Below are 20,275 nucleotides of genomic sequence, written 5' to 3'. Positions count from 1 at the left end.
TGAGTCTGCGTCTGCGCGCTCCCAGCGAGTCATGTCAAGAGAAGCAAACATGAGCAAGTGAGCAGGGAAAACAACCTGTTGATCCAAATTCGAGCTGGAACCTGTTAAGAAATGAGAGCCGTCCTGGTCTGGAAAGAAACAACACGTCAGCATTGGTGAGCGTACTTGCGTTGCGTTTGCGTCATCGTCATTATCAGGCGGGATGCGAAGCCGCTCGATTAGCAACAGCGGTTGCTATGCCAACCGCTGCTAAGCCAGCTAGCTCCTACAGGTTAGCACAGCGACTGACACTTTCTCTGTCAAATGACACATACCAAGTCACTAAATCACAATTGTTCACTACCTGCGAATGCTAGTTTATACATTGTGTTTTATGTGACATAACAATTAGACTTTTATTCAATGCTAATAATGAGAGGTTAGCATGTTGGTGTGTAAGGCAAAGTTAGCAACCTAAGGTTCGCGGGCCAGATCCGGACCTCATAACATTTTAAACATTTTTCCCTTCATGACCTATATTACAAACTATTAAGTCTAGATCACAAACAATCACTTCAGCTAAGATTCTGAGCTAAGTTTCTGTCATGCCATGGCATAGAAGGTCATACTTAAAGAACTCGTGGCAGCGTTGAAACAGACTTGTCTGAGCTTTTCAGATGGAGCCAATGCAAGTAATAACGAATGTCAGTGTTAGTGTTTTCATGGCATGCATCCATCCATCCATCCATCCATCCATCCATCCATCCATCCATCCATCCATCCATCCATCCATCCATCCATCCATCCATTTTCTGTACCGCTTATCCGAACCGGGGTCACAAATTGCCCGTATGTGTGAGTGCGGATGGTTGTTGGTCTCTGTGGCTGGGCAACCAGTTCAGGGTGTCCCCGATGACTGCTAGGATAGGCTCTATGGATGGACGGGATGGATTTCTAATTGCATAGCTGCATTTCCTTGCTACATGTGAACAATGAGTTGCCCCAAACATTGTTGTAATGTTGTTTCCATTTGTTGCACTCTTGCTTTTTGGAAGCAAAGTGTTTCTTTTGAACTGAAGTTTCAGTACGACTTTTCCTTGCAGTGTTTACGACCTTGCCTTCAAGCCAGATGGCACCCAACTAGTAGTGGCAGCAGGCCTCCATGTTCTGGTAGGATACTTTTGACATACTTTTTGATGAACACATCCTAACTGTTCCTACTTTTTCTACTTGTAAAGTCTTTCCAAACTGAGTGTCATGCTATCTCATTCTGAACTCAAAGACATAATTCATGCTTATGTCTCCTCACATCTAAATAAACAAAGCACTTCTGATTCAGCTTTCAAAAGTGCTCTCTCAACAAAGTGCATTTATATGAAGCATGACTTTGCAGCAATGTTTGCTCTCTCTCCTTGCCAAATGGTGTGTTTTTGTAGGTTTATGACACAACAGACGGAACAATTATTCAGCCTTTAAAAGGACACAAAGATGTAGTCTACTGTGTTGCTTATGCCAAGGATGGTAATGAACTCATTTTCCTTTTGTGATATTTTTTTCTTATCTGGCTGCCTCTATTGTCTTGCTAACTGCATTTTTCCGCAGGAAAAAGATTTGCCTCTGGCTCGGCTGACAAGAGCATAATAATATGGACATCTAAACTGGAGGGTATTTTAAAGTACACGTAAGTATGACTACTTCAAAACAGTATAATGACCCTTTCACACATTAAAAAAAGTGACTTTTATGTCTTTTCCGGTAGACACTACGATTCCATCCAGTGTGTTGCCTACAACCCAGTTACTCACCAACTCGCATCCTGTTCCTCGGGGGACTTTGGTTAGTGTGTGTTGAGTTTATGTCGACTCTGGGCTTCTTTCAAGACGTTCTATACCTTTGTTTTTTTATTTTAAGAGCGTCACAATACTCATTTTCTATCATAGGCCTTTGGTCGCCAGAGCAAAAGTCGGTGAACAAACACAAAGTGAGCAGCAAAATAACATGTTGCGGGTGAGTGAACACGGCTTCTGCTGCTAGCTTGAATGAAGCGCGTCTACATTGAAGTTATTTAAGGGCTTCTCTTCAAAACAGGTGGACCAACGATGGGCAATACCTTGCTCTCGGTATGATGAATGGAGTGGTGAGCATTCGGAACAAGAACGGTGAGGAAAAAGTCAAGATAGACCGCTCGGGAAGCTCGTCCGCTCCAGTCTGGTCCATCGCTTGGAACCCCTCCAAGTTAGTATCGTTGTTGCATCGGATGAAAATGGAGTCACACTTGCAGCCTAAAATTCAAGACAGGGGTGAAGTTCCATATTTGGCCAATAGGTAGCAGCAGATATACGTGGATGTTTGAAGGCAGCACAGGGCGACTGAGCCATGTTGAGAATGTGGAGGAGTTGCGACATCAGTGATGAGAAGTTGCAATCGTTTGCTTATCGTTTGTTTGGACATAATACAACTGGACACTGTCTTTAAATTGAGCTTTTTAAAACATCCATCTTCGCCACACTGCAGCTTCAGGCCTGGGGTCAGAAACCTTTTGGGATGCCAAGAGCTGCGTCTGGAATATTAAAGTTGCACATTTATCCTTTAATAATATGTTATTATTAGTATTAATGAATGATATCCATCTTTACAAAGATAATGATTTAATTTTCAACAATGGTTTAATAAAGTCAAAAACAGCCAAACATCGACAAGCGACACTTGACATCTCTAAATATTTTGCATGTGTTTTCATTTTCAAATGATCACACATTTTGAGAAGATCACACTCTCTGATCACTTGTAAGCTATTTTTAGAACAGCCACGCGAGCTACTCGTGTGCTCCTTGGGGGCGACCCAGACACCGGCATAGAATCTTTTCCTTAGCACAAGTTGTTTGGAGGATTAGGTGCCTCAATGTATTGATTGCATATTAGCATAATAGAAAGATGTACTGTAACACAAATATCCGGTGTACTTTTACTAACATATTTTCTGTGCTGTTTCTCGAGGGATGAGCAACATGACATTCTGGCCGTGGCTGACTGGGGTCAGAAGCTTTCCTTCTATCAACTCAGTGGAAAGCAGGTGACGGACCCAAGTAGCATGACTTTACCAATTGTCATTAGCAATAAAAGTTTCATCAGTGCTTAAGAAAGGTTGTCAATTATCTTGTATGGGGAAAAAAAAACGCATCGAGGCTAAATGGCATTTTAGCTAACCACCGCTACTGTACTGTAGAAAAGTCCAAAATCATGCAGTTACCTGATTTCCTGTCCAATTGGAATAGCTGCGGTGTGTTTGGGTGCATTTGAGCTGGCCCCACTATGATTTCATGGCCCCTTGCTGTCTCGCCTTGCTCCTAAACCCCCCCCCCCCAGGCAGCGCCGTAATTGAACACAAGTATGCACTGTTCATTACTCTGCCTCTTTGCCACGGGCTCATATACTGTCGTTGGCCTACTTATTTATTAATTTTTTTTTCTTTTTTCACTGAACATTCAGTTTTGATTACAAAGCTCTGAATTGTGTGCAGTGAATAAGAATCATCTGTGGGTTGTCAGGCAGATTTTTTTGTTTTACCCTCAGAGAGGAGAAACAGATGTGTAGAGGTGTGGAATTAATGCTGAGCTGTGCGTGTGGACTTTGAACATTAAGATTGAAGCTACTTCAAACAAATATGCACTTTCTTATTTTCGTCCATCTAGCACTCTTGTCAGTTTATTTTTTTTAAGCAACTCTTAAAAGGATATTTGTATGTGGTGTTGACTTTGAATGTTGCTGGCCCAGATGGTGGGAAACGTTGGCCTGGGGCCCGAGCAATAAATCAAAGGCAGGCGACCACCTTTTCAAATGTTGTTCTTGTCTTTCGTTGTTTGTGTCAGATTGGAAAGGACAGGACTCTGTCCTACGACCCGTGCTGCGTCAGTTACTTCTCCAAGGGCGAGTACATTGTCATGGGCGGCTCTGACAAGCAGGCGTCCCTCTACACCAAAGACGGCGTGCGACTGGGCGTCATTGGAGAGCAGAATTCCAGGGTGTGCACCTGCCGGGTCAAGCCTGACTCCAATTTTATGGTGAGGTGGTGAATCGGTAACTGCAAATTGAGCATTTAAAATAAGAGACAGGAGAGAATGTGTGAAAGTGACACAACAACACCAGTTCAAATGACACCGCTCCATTTGAAGACAGTGGTTTTATTTTATACTCACACTTTCACAGCTTTCTTTCTGCTGTATTTAGGTGCTAGCGATGTGGCACCGAGGAGCGAATTGAGTGCTGAAAGTTTCGGTGTAGATGTTCCAATCACAGGAACACTCTCCCACTCTTGCAGTCTTTTCTTGGAGGTGTTAATTAGATGCGCTGCTACATTGTTGTTTCTTCCATAGGTGATGGGTTGCCAAGATGGGACTATCGCCTGCTACCAGCTCAACTTCAGTACAGTTCACGGCCTCTACAAGGATCGCTATGCTTATCGAGACAACATGACTGATGTCATCGTCCAGCACCTCATCACCGAAGGAAAAGGTGAGCTTTTGCTCTTGCGACCATAATAATAACGACACTAGTTCCTTATGTCAGCTTTGTGACTCACGTGGTTGCTATTTTTACCAGGGTGAACTCTAAATGTGGGCGATCTAAAAGTACCATGATGCATATTGAACTCTAGCCTGTTATGAGTGCTTGGGATTGAAGATTAGATTTTCATGCCTCCACCTTTTGCTTTTGAAATTGTCTGTCCGTCTTGAGCTGTTTTTTTTTTTTTTTTTTTTTTTTTGTGGAATGGGTTGACTTGTCCTCTTAAAAATATATACATATTTGTAATCAATTATTGCCATTATCATTTAGTATTGATATTAAAGTCTTGAAACTTTTATTTAAATCTTGCTCTCTCTGTTCTTTTTCTTCTTCAGTGAGGATTAAGTGCGGTGAGCTGGTGAAGAAAATCGCCATCTACAAAAACCGCCTGGCCATCCAGCTTCCCGAGAAGATCATCATCTACGAGCTTTTCTCCGACGACTCTGCGGACATGCGCTATCGCATCAAAGAGAAAATCTGCAAGAAGTTTGAATGCAACTTGCTGGTGGTCTGCTCCAATCACATTGTCCTGTGTCAGGTTCGCAACTTTTTTTCAACATTTTTGTGATTGACTGTGAGCAAGCGTTCAGAAATCCAATGCACCTCGAGGGGAAAACACAGCATGGTGTTTCGCTAATGTGGTTTGTAAATATTGTCCAGGCCTTGTCTCGCTCCTCTTAACACTGCTAAACCACAAAAAGTAAGTCACGAGTCAAGGAAAAAGGACCACATGAAGCAGATCCAGCATGTGCCTCTGTTTCTTGTCTCTGTGTGTGTTTGACAGACACTGTTTGGGGAGGAGACGCTGCCATAACACATAGGTTACTTCCTTTTAAATCATTCACATCGTCCTCAAACACGCATGCTTGCGTTTGATCCTTCAGACAGCTTTTAGACACTCCAAATGGGCTGTTTTTATATAGGATGTCGGCCTCTGCGTCAAAGCAAATCTTTGTTTATCTTTCCAGCGTCCTGTTTGTACTCTTGTTTTAATAAAAGAGCAGTCGGCCGAGATTTGTTAGGTGTTGATGAATACTTCCCTCCAAAAAAGATGCTTAAAGGAAATAAGGCAGGTGATTTACACGCTGTGACACGATATCAAGTGAAGCACTTTGAGCTGATGTGTTTTACAGGAGAAGAGGCTTCAGTGTCTGTCCTTCTCCAGCGTCAAAGAAAAAGAATGGCTCATGGAGTCGCTCATTCGCTACATCAAAGTGATCGGCGGGCCGCCCGGCCGAGAAGGCCTTCTGGTGGGCTTAAAAAACGGAGCTGTGAGTATTTCCAGATCTTTGAAACAAAAAAAAGACAAGTAACCCATACGTGGATACGTGGATAATATGCTTGTGTAAGTGCGGTTGCCATCAAACATCATGTAGAGTTGTTCCAGTGATCGGGGAGTTGGCAAACATGAATCATTGCCGATCGCTATGATTTAGTAGACTTTTTCGGAACTCTTTCTTCGATATAAGAATGTCTCTCTAGTGATTGGGGAGTAGAGAACAAGTGAATAATTGCAAATCAAGCAACTTATTCCTTCCTGCCTAATCATGACAGTGAATTTTAGCGGCTGTACTATCTCTAGTAGAGGTAGCAACATATTGACCCGTTCAGTCAACTCTGCACAGCACAATATGGCCCTAATGGACTTTGGTAATTTCTGGGGTAAATTTTTTCACATTGCCAGTTGTACTTATCCAGCAGTATTAAACTCAAACATGCATGAATACACTGATGTTTTGCTCGAATTGCCATCTGTCTGTTTCCCTTGTAGATCTTAAAGATTTTTGTGGACAACCCATTTCCCATCACACTACTGAAGTTGTCAACGTCAGTGCGATGCCTGGACATGAGCGCCTCGCGAAAAAAGCTGGCCGTGGTGGACGAACATAATACTCTCCTCGTCTACGACATTATCAGCAAAGAACTGCTTTTTCAGGTCAGCAAGTGGCTGGCTGACACATTCACATTCATTTGCGTCGTGTAGTGGAGCTTTCATAAAAAGTCTTCACACCCCTGTTTCAAATGGCATGTTTTTGTGAGGTGAAAAAAACATAACTAAGATCCTGACTGATATCTTTAAACAGTGACATCTCACCAATGAGGTGAAAACTGTGTGCAGATAATGACTTGTAGAAGATTTTCAAGAAAAGCCTATTAAAAAGAACATCTGAACTTTATTTCGGGTGCACAGTTGTGTGCTGACTCCCAATGAACCTGAGTTTGAATGTGATTGGTGAAGGTGCACTCTGACCCGGCAGCTGAAAAGCAAAGCAATTAACAGAGTTAACGGTATTTTTGTATTTTACTGGCCCTCTCGTAAACCTTTTTTCCCCTAATTGACTCGTACAGATAATAGGTCACATTAATGGAAGAAAGGACTCCTCATGGTCTCTTTTGCATCACAAAAGCTGGTGTTTGAACAGGGGTGTGTAGACTTTAGATCTGCTGTGTGTGATTGTTTATATGCTCGTTTTTTTGTGTTTGAAGCACATTGTTTTGCTTTCCCTGCAGGAGCCTAACGCTAACAGTGTGGCCTGGAACACTCAGTGTGAGGCGATGCTGTGCTTCTCCGGCAACGGCTACCTTAACATCAAGGCCAGCAACTTCCCCGTACACCAGCAGAAGATGCAAGGCTTCATGGTGGGCTTCAATGGCTCCAAAATCTTCTGTCTCCACGTCTATTCTATGTCCGCCGTGGAGGTCCCTCAGGTGGGTGTGTCAGCGTGGCACTGATTGCAGATACAGAGAGCTCGCTGTTTTTTTAAATCTCCAAAGCCCAAACCATCTCTGTATGAGGTGATTTTAAGAATTAGAGGAGCGTAATCTTCACTTGAACACACGCAGAGTCCAATGCGAACCACCACATGACTCTTGTTATCTCACGCAGTTGGGATGATGCATTTTTTATTTTCTCATGCTCCCCACAGTCTGCACCCATGTACCAGTACCTGGAGAGGAAGATGTTTAAGGAGGCCCACCAAATCGCCTGTTTAGGTGTGACAGACAGCGATTGGAGAGATTTGGCCACAGAAGCTCTGGAGGGCCTTGATTTTGACATTGCCAAGAAGGCAAGTTACCCACTGTCAACATTGAAGGAATTCTACTCAATATTTATCCATGCTTGGCAGGGAATGGAACGAAGCTAGTTTATTCAAGTGCAGTCGGTTTATTTTTAAGCAACTTTTTTCACCAATCTTAAATGTATTTTAAGGCACCGAGCAACCTAATTCCTGTTAGAAAGCAGTCAACATGAGTGGAACCATTTTTACGTTGTGTTCTAGAGGACAAAGAAGCCTGCTGGCAGGCAATCACGTCAGTCAATGGCGCGGAACACCGCAGAAAAACATGGCGCCTGTTTTTTATGTTGTACATATTGGATACTTTTGATGTGAGGTATGTGCTTCTAAACTGCACATAATTTGCAGGGGTTACCTTGTCTAACCTGTACAACTCAATTAAAAATGAGAACGAGTTAAAAAATGCTGGGAACATGACGAGATTTACGGGATACAACAAAAACCCCTGTGTCTCTTCTGCGTTAACTGTTTTGCGAAAGGGTGGGAAAACCGTGTTAATCCAATGAGAATGGGTTAACACATTTGCATGAGGTGTCTTCTGCTCTGCTGAGACGGAAAACTCTAACTGGTCCAAAGCTGAGTTGAGGAGGAGTCATTGTATGTTTGCTTTATTTGTCCCCAATATTTTTTAAAGCTTAAACCTCAACCTAATAATTAATTGCAACAAATTTTTTGGACCCACAAGTTATGGGTCGCGGACCGTGACGGGTTCCCAAACCACAGTTTGAAAGCCACTGATATTTGTGCGCGTGTGTGTGTGGAGCAGCAGGCAACATGTAATTCCCTCCTCCGTTATACAGGCCTTCATTAGAATACAAGACCTACGCTACCTGGAGCTCATCAACAGTATTGAGGTAAAACACTTTTATTTGATCCAGTTCATTGTGTGGTTTGGTATTTTGCCAAAGTTGAAACAGAAACACGGCAACACAAGGAAGCACAATCAAATTCTTTGCGTCATAATCCGCATGAACTTGACAGTCGATGTAGATTTCTTTGTGTAGTTAATTGTGATGACGTGCACTTGACAAGTTGAATGAACTTGAATGGAATGAGTTCAAGTGTGTGTCTCTGCAAAGGACATAATTGTTTGTGTCACCTAATTTGCAGGCGAGGAAGATGAGGGGCGAGAACGACAACGACCTGTTCCTGGCCGACATCTACGCCTACCAGGGGAAATTCCACGAGGCGGCCAAACTCTACAAGCGGAGCGGTCAGGAACCCAAAGCTTTGGGCATGTACACTGACCTGCGCATGTTCGACTATGCCAAGGTGATGAAATCGGTGATCGGCCCAAAAGACAAACACGCAAGCTGATGTTCACGTGTGCTGTTTTGCCACCTTAAAGCTCTTTTTACGACCTGTCGTCTCCTCATAAGTCAGCCCCCGCAAATCATGCAAACAGCACATGGCAAGCTCACAGCATGCTTTTCTTAGGCGTGCATTCCTTTATAGCACAAAGCTAACCTCCACACTCAGTTTGAATTGGAAATGGAGCATCTGCTTTTACATGAATTCTTTGGAGGTCGGTCGGAGTTGGCAAAAACAAGTGTATGCTTTTTTTCTGTTTACGTACATGAGATGTCTTTGATCAGCGGCGGCACATTTGTATTGGCTGAGCCCCGACGACTCGCTTGTGTGTCAGATTGTGTGATGTGTGTTTGAAGTAGCTGCTGTATATTTATGCGGCTGTGCGGCCATCTGCTCCCAGAGGCTGTATATTTTGGTTAGGACGCACGGCGGAACTGGAGGGACTCCAGTTGTCTCCTTTCTCCGACTTGACCTTCACGTGTCCGTCTTGAGTGGGATGAAGCATCTGTGTGTCAACAGTCAGGGAAATGATTATTGCTGGAACACTTTTTTGTTGTTGCTCATAGTAAGGCCTGGCAACACTAATGGTATATTACCTGAGGAATACAAATAAAAAAAGCTTAATTGTATTCCTTGTGATTTTGGTTACATAAAAAAAAAAAAAAAAGAAAAGGTTTGGTCTAATAATTCATTCACTGACTTGATATGCTTCTTTGTGTGTTTCTTTCCGCAATGCAGGATTATGTCGGGGCGGCAGACCCAAAGACGTCGCGCATCCTGATGGCCAAGCAGGCCGACTGGGCCAAGTGCAGCAAGGAGCCTCAAGCGGCGGCAGAGATGTACATCTCAGCCGGAGAGAATCTCAAAGCCATTGATGTTTTAGGAGAGCATGGCTGGGCAGACATGTAGGTGTCTTTACAAAACACATTTTTATACACACTTTAAGCGATGAGTCGTTGCCAGCTTAGAAGAACGTCTTGTGACAAAGACTTTTAACAAACATCGGACAAACATAGCCGGAAACTTCAAGCCAAGTGGTTTGCGTAGGCACCTAACTGTGAGCGAGTAAATCGAGATCTATTTAGAGGCCAATATATATGTTTAATCTACACAATGCTATTTTATCTCTTGAGAGGTGTGAGAAGTGTGAAACACAATATAAAAAAAGGCCATTCATTTCAACATATTCATTATTCATCCCACCTCCTCTCTCTCACTCATGCTTTCCCTCAGAATTCAGTCTTTTGCCGAAATGTATAATGCGTTAGCCAATTTAGCTTTTTTTTTTTAACTCAGGATTTATCTCCATTAGCTTTCGCACATACACGCAGAGCATAGTAAATGGAAGCGTTTCCATTTGCGGGTCCCATCAAGTCGGCTCGGCCACTCGTCATCGTCGGGCGGCTGCAAAGCCAGACGGTGATTCCGGCTCATTTTTCTGAGCCCTGAAATGACGACGTGCATTGCCGTGCCCTTCCTCTCATCCCCTTCTTTCTCCTTTCATCCAGGCTGATAGACTTGGCTCGTAAGCTGGACAAAGCTGAGCGAGAACCACTGGCAAAATGCGCTTTCTATTTTAAGAAGCTGAAGCACCACGGCTATGCCTCGGAGACTTATTCCAAGATGGGGGACTTGCAGGCCCTGGTGCAGCTACACGTGGAAACGCAGCACTGGGACGAGGTCTGGCACTTTTCTTCTCACCTGCTCAGCTCATCACTGCGTACATAAATCGTCTTTAGCCAGGCACCGACATCAGTTGATGCTATAAACTGCTGCATACAATGACAACTGTATGGTCATGGCTCTTGGAAAAGTAAGCAGGATTTTAATAACATAAGCCTAATTACCATATAAGCTGCCACAAACGCTCCAGAGTTTGTCATCCGGCCCACGTTATGATTAGAAAAGCACAAAGCGTTCTAGTACACCCAATGAGTATCATATTCCAGCTTTTTTTGTGCTTCCAATCTCGTTCCACAAGTGCATACGACGCTGTTGAGACGAGACAAAAAGTTTGCATTCCTTATCATATTGATGTGTTGGAACAGGGGGTGCCAAAAAGAGAATCGCTCATGTTTTCTATAAGCAGGGTTTTAATATTTGATCCTCCAGTGAAAAGAAGGAAGGAGCTACTGTATATCTCCAATCCTTAGCCTGACAGGCATACTTGGCCTTGGCACAGCAGACCACCAGGGCTATCCTCATTTGTGTTTCCTTGCAAGACATTTCCATTCATTAGTTGCTGTCAGTGCATACAAAACGTGCACAGTGTGTCATTCAAACGGTCCAAGTGGTACATTTACAATCCTGATAAATTGAGCATGAAATCCACTCACTCACTTGACAAGCTTTTTTCTCAGCTCCCATAATTTCCCATTAATAATACCCCCCCCAAAATTGCCTTAAAAAGCATTTTTTCCCCCCCTCTGCTGTGTGACCCCACCTCGATTTGCCGGTATTCTTTATTGTCAGAGTGAATTATATAAGAATAAATAAAGATTCAAACATACCAGGTTAAAGACGATGCCCTTTCCCCATACCAGTGATCAGGGTCACTTAAATCATTTTTCAAAGCATGTTTTCCAAACTCTTGTTTTTGCGCTGTATGCTGTTTTTGTAATTTTAGCTAGCTCCATTTTTTCTTTAATTTTTAAATGTCTAACAAATGTACTTTTAATAATATGAAGCACATCGAAACACCTTGTGTATGAAATGCTCTGGTCTGCATTTCCTCTGTCCACCTCTCAAATGAGCACTGTTGTTGTTTTTCCTCTCAGGCCTTCTCACTGGCAGAGAAGCATCCCCAGTTTAAAAATGACGTCTTTGTGCCTTACGCTCAGTGGTTGGCTGAGAACGACCGATTCGAGGAAGCGCAAAAAGGTGAGTTCATGCCTTGCCTCCTTAAGTGGAAACGTGAAAAATCCCCTATTCCCGTACGTTTCCCTTTGTGGCCGTGTAACGTGAAACAGAGTGTGTTTACACATAAGCAGCCACAAAGCCCCAGCAGCTCTGGAGAGTTTTCATGACTCTTTACAAAATGATGCGCGTCCACCGGAGAATATGATCCTCTTTGCCGAAGCTGAGCAGAAGTGAGCTGCGCCGCCCGGTTGCTGAGCGGCATATATGTATGTCTGCTTCTCATCAGCGGGCCTCTGAAGCAGCTCTGATGATGATTACCAACCGTAGCCATCTTTGTAATCAGCTCATAGATTTGGAATTGTGATCTCAGCAGGCATAGTTCCTCTGCGACATAATCTTCCCGCGCTGTCTCCCTGTGAGCGCCACGTACATGCCTGAGCAGGTCTGATTATTGGGGAGCCTGCTGGCAGTCCCACGCTTTGTATTTTGGATCAAATCCAGCTTTTATTTAAGCTTCTTTGCTCACTGTGTGTTGTTTCAGTGAGTCGATCTATTGTCATAACATTTGTATTGACGGTGACCAGTCCGTGGATGACAGTAATGAGTCGACCTGCTGCAAGCACTTTTCGCTATTTCAGCCCAGAAAAATGTTGGTGTTGTCATCTTTAGGGTTTTTTGGAGAGACAGTTTTCAGACCCCTTCATAATCCTACTGTCAATTAAACATACCGTTTTTTTCCGTGTATAATGCGCAAAATTTAACTAATTTATTGTCCTAAAATCTGGGGTGCGCATTATACATGGGTACAAATTTAAAAAAAAAAATTCTTTTTTTAATTTTTTTTTTTTTTTTTTTTTTTTTTTTAAGAAAATCATGGTACAACAAAACCAACAACAGGACTGACCGACAATAGTGTGTTTGTACTGTGCTCTGGTCATTTCGCCAAAGAAGGGATAATAGTCCTCTTCTCTTCTTGACTGACAATGAATGTGATAGTTTAATACAATCAGCAAATAACAAAATGCGTATTACAGGTAATATTTTATTTCACAACACTTTGCCATGTTCCTTTCGTCTCTGCTGTTCACTTCAAACACGCTCCATACGAACGCAATGCTCTCGTATCAGACGCTTGCTCGATCACCTGCTCGTTTGCTGTCACAATGTACCCTACACAAATCCGAAACATTTGTTGCGGCTCCGAGTCACGACGAGGGGCAAGTTTTGGTTTCCAAGGGTGTTTTTATTCCTCTTCAACGTCTCTCCCATACAGAGCCGCCTTTTTCAAATGTCCGCACGTCACTTTCCTCTCTTTTCATCTGATCGCGGTGGTGCCTTTATGGGCAGTCGGAGAAATCAACGCCAACAAAAAAAAATACATCCAGCCTAGTTAAGACCATACCAAAGACTATAAAAATGGGACCCATTGCCTCCCTGCGTGTGTGACGATCATTGGGACTTAAAAAAAAATAAAAAAAATAAAAAATTGGGTGCGTATTATCAAAGTCAAAAGTCAAAGTCAGCTTTATTGTCAATCCCTTCATATGTCAAGACACACAAAGAAACCGAAATTCCGTTTCCTCCATCCCACGGTGACGAGACATACAAGTAGGCGACACAAAACAAAAACAAGAAGGCACAAACCATAAATAATAAATAAAATAAAATGAGCGATGAATAAAAACAGACCAATAACCCATTGAATATGAGGGGCAAAACCGAGCCAGTGAGCATACAGCAAGAACAGGACGCTACGCTGAAAGGGGGAGCGAGTTCAGGATCCTAACAGCCTGGAGTACGAAGCTGTTGGAAAGTCTGGTGGTGCGGGAGCGCAGGCTCCTGTACCGCCTCCCAGAGGGCAGAAGTTCAAACAAAGAGTGAGCGGGGTGACTCACATCACTCACAATCTTGGTCGCCTTGCGAGTGAGATGGGAGGTGTAAATGTCCTTCAAGGAGGGGAGAGAAGCACCAATAGTCTTACTAGCCGTTTTCACAATGCGCTGCAGGGCCTTCAAGTCTTGGTCAGTGCAGCTGCCACCCCAGACAGCAATACAGCTGGAGAGGACGCTCTCAATGGTGCCGCGGTAAAAAGTAGTCATGATGGCCGGAGGAGTCCCCGCTCGCCTGAGTTTCCGAAGGAAGTACAGGCGGCGCTGGGCCTTCTTCGCCAGCGACGCGGTGTTGGTGGACCAGGAGAGATCCTCACTGATGTGCACCCCCAGGAACCTGGCGCTGCTCACTCTCTCCACCACAGCACCGTCGATGGTCAGCGGCAGGTGTTGGGCGTGACCCTTCCGGAAGTCAACGACAATCTCCTTGGTCTTGTCGACGTTCAGCAGGAGGTTGTTGTCCCTGCACCACGCGGTCAGAAGGTCAACCTCCAGCCTGTATGGAGTCTCGTCTCCCTTGGTGATGAGACCCACCAGAGTCGTGTCGTCAGCAAACTTCACTATGCGGTTGCCGCTGCAGGTGGCAGCGCAGTCATGCGTCAGGAGGGTGAAGAGCAGCGGACTGAGCACGCAGCCTTGGGGGGCCCCTGTGCTCAGCGTGATGCTGGCGGAGATCTTGTCGCCAACACGTACCACCTGTGGCCTCTGACAGAGGAAGTCCAGTAGCCAGTTGCAGAGGCCGGTACTGAGGCCCAGCTTGTCAAGTTTGCTGATGAGACGCTGCGGCACAATGGTGTTGAAGGCAGAACTGAAGTCCACAAACAGCAACCTCACATACGAGTCCTTCCCCTCCAGGTGGGTGAGGGCCGAGTGGAGGGCAGAGCAGATGGCATCCTCAGAGGACCGTTTGGCTCGTTATACATGGGTACAGGCATTTTTCCAGCATCAACATGCCATTTTTAGGGTGCGTATTATACATGGGGGCGCATTATACACGGAAAAAAACGGTAATTATCCCGTGTCGCCTTAAATTCCATAGCAATTAAAACATTCCCCAATTTCAGGGAGAAACAAAGTTGTAGTATTTTCAGAATAGGACTTGTAGTCTTTTGTTGTTAACAAAATGGCGTGGATGGAAGAACTAAATCGTTGGGGTTGTGTGATCTACTTGTTGGACTATGAAATAACACATCTGTCTATCTGCCCCCCCCCCCCCCCCCCCCCCCCAGTTGTGCTATTCTGGGCACGATTGCTGGTGGGCCGCAGTCCGTCAAGCTGCTTCTAATTACACCCTGATAGCAGCACTAACAATAGCGCACGCGCACGTGTTGACGCCTTTCAAGTACATTTGCCTGTGCCAAATTCCTTTGCACTGAGATGAGAGCGCAGCTGGCACTTGCGCTGCAAAACAACGCAAAAGGCTCCTTGCCCCTGTTAAAGACCTCAAGGATGAAGAAAGAAATAATCTTGACATGGGTGAAATTAGCTACTTGAATGTAGCAAATACGCACTAACGTTGCCGTCTTCTGTCATTCGCTAGCATTTCACAAGGCCGGGCGACAGAACGAAGCTGTCAGAGTGTTGGAGCAGCTTACCCAGAACGCAGTTGTGGAGAGGAGGTTCGATGATGCCGGCTATTATTACTGGATGCTCTCCATGCAGTGTCTTGACATTGCCAGAGGTGAGGCCTGGAACGGCATCTCACTTTTGCCTTCGCTCTCTAAAGTCGACATTGATTGGTCTCCGACAGAAAATGAAGATCAGCGAGAGGAAATGCTGAAAAAGTTTGAACATTTCCAGACTCTTGCAGAGCTCTACCATGTCTACCACCCTATTCAGCGCTACACGGTAAGAACATACAGGACTTTGCCTGCTGCCTGGACTGGAGTCTAGTTTTTTTTCGTTTTTTTTTGCTCTTCTGCAAATCCGCTGCCAGCCAATCCTCTCATACTACGATGAGATGCAAGACAAGTATCAAATAATGGCATAATGATGCAAGCTATTCATTCAATAGTGTTTATTATTGGAGTTTGGCTTGGTACGCTACAGAATTTTACTTTCTCCTATTTTGGACTGTTTAGTGAAAAAGCTCATTTTCTGCCTTGGCTACAAGCTGTGCGGTTGTTCATGACGCCAAAGCCTCCAGCCTTCCACACCTCTTCCAACATTTCATGGTGGCCTGTCTTGTCACCGTTAGTTTTGTTGTTACAGCTTTGTGCTTGGCTGTGATCACACTCCGGCGTTATTGCTGTGATTTGGGCCAGTGACCTGATACTAAGCTTTAGTGATAAAGCGAATGCCAGACTTGTCTTTCATTTGCTTCCTTGTTGTTGTTGTTTTTTCTTTTTCCTTCAGGATGAGCCCTTCAGTTCCCTCATGCCAGAGACGCTGTTCAATATCTGCAGGTTCCTCCTGAGCAACCTCCCCAAGGACAACCCACCACCGGGTATCTTTAAAATGTATCCTTTCCGTCGATAAAGCACCGAAGGTGGCTCGTCTCCCTCGGGACGGCTTGCCACGTTCATCATTGCAGTGACGCGACAGTTGCATGTCGCTGAATATGAATAATAATACAGTCTAACAGTTTATAGAGCTGGAATGAAAAACAGGACTTTGCAGTCTCATTGTAAAATAGCAAAATACTAAACGACGTTGCCTGCCACGATGATTTCCAAGCGTCTGAGATCTTAATCACAGTCCGCTGTTCCTAACATTTTCTAAACATGCTCAAATAAAAATCAGCCATGCTACACATGTAGGAAAGGCATTTGTCAGAGCGAAGAAGGAGCGTCCTTTTTGAATAAAGTAGAGCCGGTGTTGAGCCCCCGCAGCTGCAACTCCTTGACCTGCCATGGCGTCTCCTTGAATGCCGCTTTCAACAATCTGTCTGCGTGTCAATACAGATAAGCGCCGCAATGTGGACCCTCAGGCGTGCATCGGCAGGCGTTCGCTCGCCCTCAAATAACACATTTGAATTGGCGGATGGTGTATGCTTGACATCTGACCACTTGTTTTTTTTCCTTGACCTGCTTCCAAGTAATACCTTGTACGCTTTAGCCAAGCAAAGTCGAAAACTGGGCGCCTATAAGTTGGCCAGGCTTTGCTACGAGAAGCTCCAGAAGCTGTACATTCCGTCTCGCTTTCAGGAGTGCATAGAGCTGGACAGCCTCACCATTCGGGCCAAACCTTTCCACGACAGCGAGGTTTGTTGCACAGCACGTACACGCCACACACACACACTTTACGTTCACATCCTTGACGATGTGCTCTGAGACAGCGTTCAAACTTGTTTGCTCATTTAGTGAGACATCTTCTTTTGTTTTCCTTCCACTAAAGGAACTGACGGAAGCCCTGATGTGTTACCGCTGCTCCAACAAACCGCTGTTGAACAACCAGGGGACAGCGTGCCTCAACTGCAAGCAGCCTTTTATTTATTCAGCCTCGTCGTATGGTGAGCAAAACTGTAGCACACCACACACACACACAAATGGACAGCACCTTGGGCTTTTAGTCGTATATCAGCGGCAGAGTGGAGCCATCTTCACAAGAGGCCTCATTCATTTGTGGCTTGGAAAGAGTCTTAAAGTCAAAAGATCTGGATCCGGATCTGAGGGGATGAAGCCAGAACAATAACTTTTGATCATATTCGGCTATTATCTCACCGTTTTTCCAAAAGAATTTGCTGACCCCGCGGTTAAAACGATGAAGTCCCTGTTATGTGCCTTTGTGAACTCGATGAAAACACAGCGGAAAGACCCTTTGAACAAAGAAGTCCTTCTTAGTTCTCTAAATTGCCCCGTTGTGATTCTCCTCTGTTTGTTGTTAGTTGCTTAGCAAACATTTCTCATACTGTGTAGCTTTCCCGGAGATAAAAGTCCAAGACATCATAAAAAAAAAAATCAGTTCATTGTTAAAACTTAATGCACTTTATTCCAAAAGCCAACATGTCACATCTAGTTTTCAGGATCGGGAGACAATAGTCAGCAGAGAGCACATTGATTACCAAATATAGCGTATTGCCAATAAATTGTTCCTTATGTAGCCAAGCCACTTTTTGGTGCTGCCGTGTCTCTGCTGTGCTGCACTCTCTGCCCAAGTGCCTGGCCCCTCCTCCTCACACACGCGCACACACACACACACAGGACGGCAAAGTGCAGCACACTTTTCCCGCCTCACACTCACTTGGCTGGGAGAAAATGTGAGAGAAACGTTTTTTGTTTTTTTTAATTCTGAGGCAAGCTGTGTCTTTGTAAAACAATCTTCGGCTACATTCACACTGTAGGGGATGATTGCCCAATTTGGATAGTTTCTTAATTACAATCTTTTTATGTCGTCCTTCTCAGTCCAAAACCAAATGCAACTTGTAATGTGAACGGAATGTGTTTAGAAAGTGCATAAAAACATCTTGGGACTTTGACATGAAAAGAATCAGATGCCTGTCACATTGGGCAAAAAAGATCGCACGGCCTTAACACCAGACTTGATGGCGCCATGACAATCACATTCTCGCAGAAAAATTGTGCTACAACCTTTTGACCCCATTTAAGTTGCATCTGTTGTGAATGTTGCCATTCAGTTCCTTTTTGTAGAACTGTAAGTTGCACAAGAGGGCAATCGAGAAGGTCAAATGAAGTTCACCTGAATCTGGCAAAGGTGCCTTACTATCTCTTTGTGATTCGTGTGTGACGTGTGCAAACAAAGGATGACGCCATCTGTGGCTTTTTAACATCACGACTGGTTGTGTGCGCAGAGGTGCTGCCGCTGGTGCAGTTCTACTTGGAGGAAGGCATCAGCGATGAGGAAGCTGTGTCTCTTATCGACCTGGAAGTTCCTCACACGGAGCAGACGGATGCGCACTGGCAGCATATGGACAACGGTACCCCAAATATTTCATTTCGGGAGCTACTCTTAACGCACGGCAGCGCTCGCCTCTGTCACTGGTTCGGACGTGGCCTGGATTGTGCGCCGCTAGTTAAGCTGTCGCCGCTAAGTCATCTTAGCTGTGAAGCTAATAGGGTTAGCATGTCTCATCTTAATGACACTAACCCTCTGAGAGCCGCAAGCGCAGCCCGAGCGGCGAGATTAACCTGCATTAGCCGACAGACGCTCAAGGGCACCGAAGCACTCTGTTGTTGGCAATGACACAAACAACTGATGTGGCATTTTCAACACTTAAGCTCTTTAAGTAGAGAGCGCTGGGATTTTACAATGTAGGGGTAATTACAAGAAAATGTGCTGGAAGACAGTGTTACTCTTTGACGAGACTAAATGTACCGCTCCGTCCCCAAGTAATTGGACGGCGACACTTTTTGTGATTTTGCCTTCCGATATCGTCATGATGGTCCTGAAATAAAATAAACTTGAGTTGTCATTAAGTGTAGAATTTCAGTACTTTTCCAAAAATATGGAATTACCATTTGTTAAAGTGCCTTCATTTTCAGGGGCTCAAAATTCTTGGAACAAATAGCAACTAGAACCGTAATTCCTCGTCGTTATATAAAAATGTTTTGAGTCCTTGGCCATCACTAATAGCTTTCCCAGGCCTTCACCGCAGCCTGTCCCGCTCCTAAGCGTGTGCTGTGCACTTTCAGATGCGCAGGTGTTAAAGATGGATGACGGTTTGGATGATGCCGAGGAAGACCCGTTCACACCCAAAATGATCTTTGAGGTAAGAAGGACCAAGGTCGTTGTGTCCGTCCGTCCTTTTGCTGCCAGCTGGCGAGGCGAAAGGACCATCACTGAGGTCGGATGCGTTTCCTCCAAACAGCAGGGCGGCTCCAACTTTGTCCCCGTCAAGGTGAATCGCTCTGTGCTGCGCTCCATGAGCAGGAGGGACGTCCTGATCAAGCGCTGGCCGGCGCCGCTCAAATGGGAGTACTTCCGCTCGCTGCTTCCTGACGTCAGCATCACCATGTGTCCCACCTGCTTTAAGGTACATGCTTCTTCAGTCAATGAAATAAATCCTCAAGTAAAGTCCATGTGTAAAAGTAATGTCCAGTATTTGGTTTCTCTATGTGCCTCCAATTTCTTTCATTCGGTTGTGTTGATGCGCTTGCGCTTTTGTTCCTTGGCAGATGTTCCACAGCGAAGACTACGAGCTTCTGGTGCTTCAGCACAACTGCTGTCCGTTCTGTCGCAGGCCCATCGACGAACCAAACTGATGGACGGGCTTCACGATATCAGCTGTTTGTCTCAACGTCGCCACCATGGTGTCATCAGATATGTATTTTATTTGCTGTATATTGCTTCACATTCATGGAGGATGACCACCTGTCGATTTCTACTGAGCGCTTAACTAGCCGCTTTTGGGTTGCGATGAATTTCAAATTTAAATCCCTGTGGATTGTGTCACTTTAAAAGAGTCGCCTAAAAGATGGCACATTTCTTTTTCTTTTTTTACTTCTATTTGTCAGACCTGCAAATCCGCATGTTTGTATTCTCAAACTGTAGTATATGTTTTTAAAATATTAGTATGTCATTTGTTTTTTAGTCATGAGAACTTATTTTTATACTCTTATCAATAAACAACAGTTTGCAAAAAGAGAGATCGAGAGGTCTCAAATTCCTTGCATCACTTTGAATATCAAAGAATGATTG

The 20,275-nt window shown here is 44.5% G+C and overlaps 1 protein-coding gene across 1 annotated transcript; it reads left to right on the top strand.

Annotated features, from left to right (window-relative positions):
* The first annotated feature begins 16 nt into the window (after positions 1-16).
* Positions 17-20,223, top strand: ift122 (intraflagellar transport 122 homolog (Chlamydomonas)). The gene is made up of 29 exons (XM_037265276.1): positions 17-155; positions 1,083-1,149; positions 1,416-1,500; positions 1,582-1,660; positions 1,739-1,815; positions 1,920-1,986; positions 2,068-2,214; positions 2,977-3,052; positions 3,849-4,040; positions 4,353-4,491; positions 4,878-5,080; positions 5,676-5,813; positions 6,314-6,478; positions 7,054-7,251; positions 7,470-7,610; positions 8,420-8,473; positions 8,730-8,891; positions 9,669-9,835; positions 10,439-10,610; positions 11,708-11,810; positions 15,219-15,359; positions 15,429-15,526; positions 16,034-16,137; positions 16,716-16,881; positions 17,015-17,129; positions 18,429-18,554; positions 19,270-19,346; positions 19,446-19,610; positions 19,753-20,223. Exons 1-29 carry the CDS (start codon positions 112-114, stop codon positions 19,837-19,839), a joined length of 3,555 nt encoding a protein of 1,184 aa, XP_037121171.1. The 5' UTR covers positions 17-111; the 3' UTR covers positions 19,840-20,223.
* The last annotated feature ends 52 nt before the right edge of the window (positions 20,224-20,275 follow it).

This window comes from Syngnathus acus, chromosome 2 (assembly GCF_901709675.1).
Source record: "Syngnathus acus chromosome 2, fSynAcu1.2, whole genome shotgun sequence".
NCBI classification, from domain to species: Eukaryota; Metazoa; Chordata; class Actinopteri; order Syngnathiformes; family Syngnathidae; genus Syngnathus; species Syngnathus acus.
This window is presented reverse-complemented; position numbering and strand designations above follow the sequence as displayed.

Bases quoted from the DNA above. Each gene is read 5' to 3' on its own strand.
- ift122 (XM_037265276.1), top strand. From the start codon at position 112: ATGAGAGCCGTCCTGGTCTGGAAAGAAACAACACGTCAGCATTG. The intron at 5,081-5,675 runs GTTCGCAACTTT...TGTGTTTTACAG, and splicing joins ATCACATTGTCCTGTGTCAG to GAGAAGAGGCTTCAGTGTCT. The intron at 19,611-19,752 runs GTACATGCTTCT...GTTCCTTGGCAG, and splicing joins TGTGTCCCACCTGCTTTAAG to ATGTTCCACAGCGAAGACTA.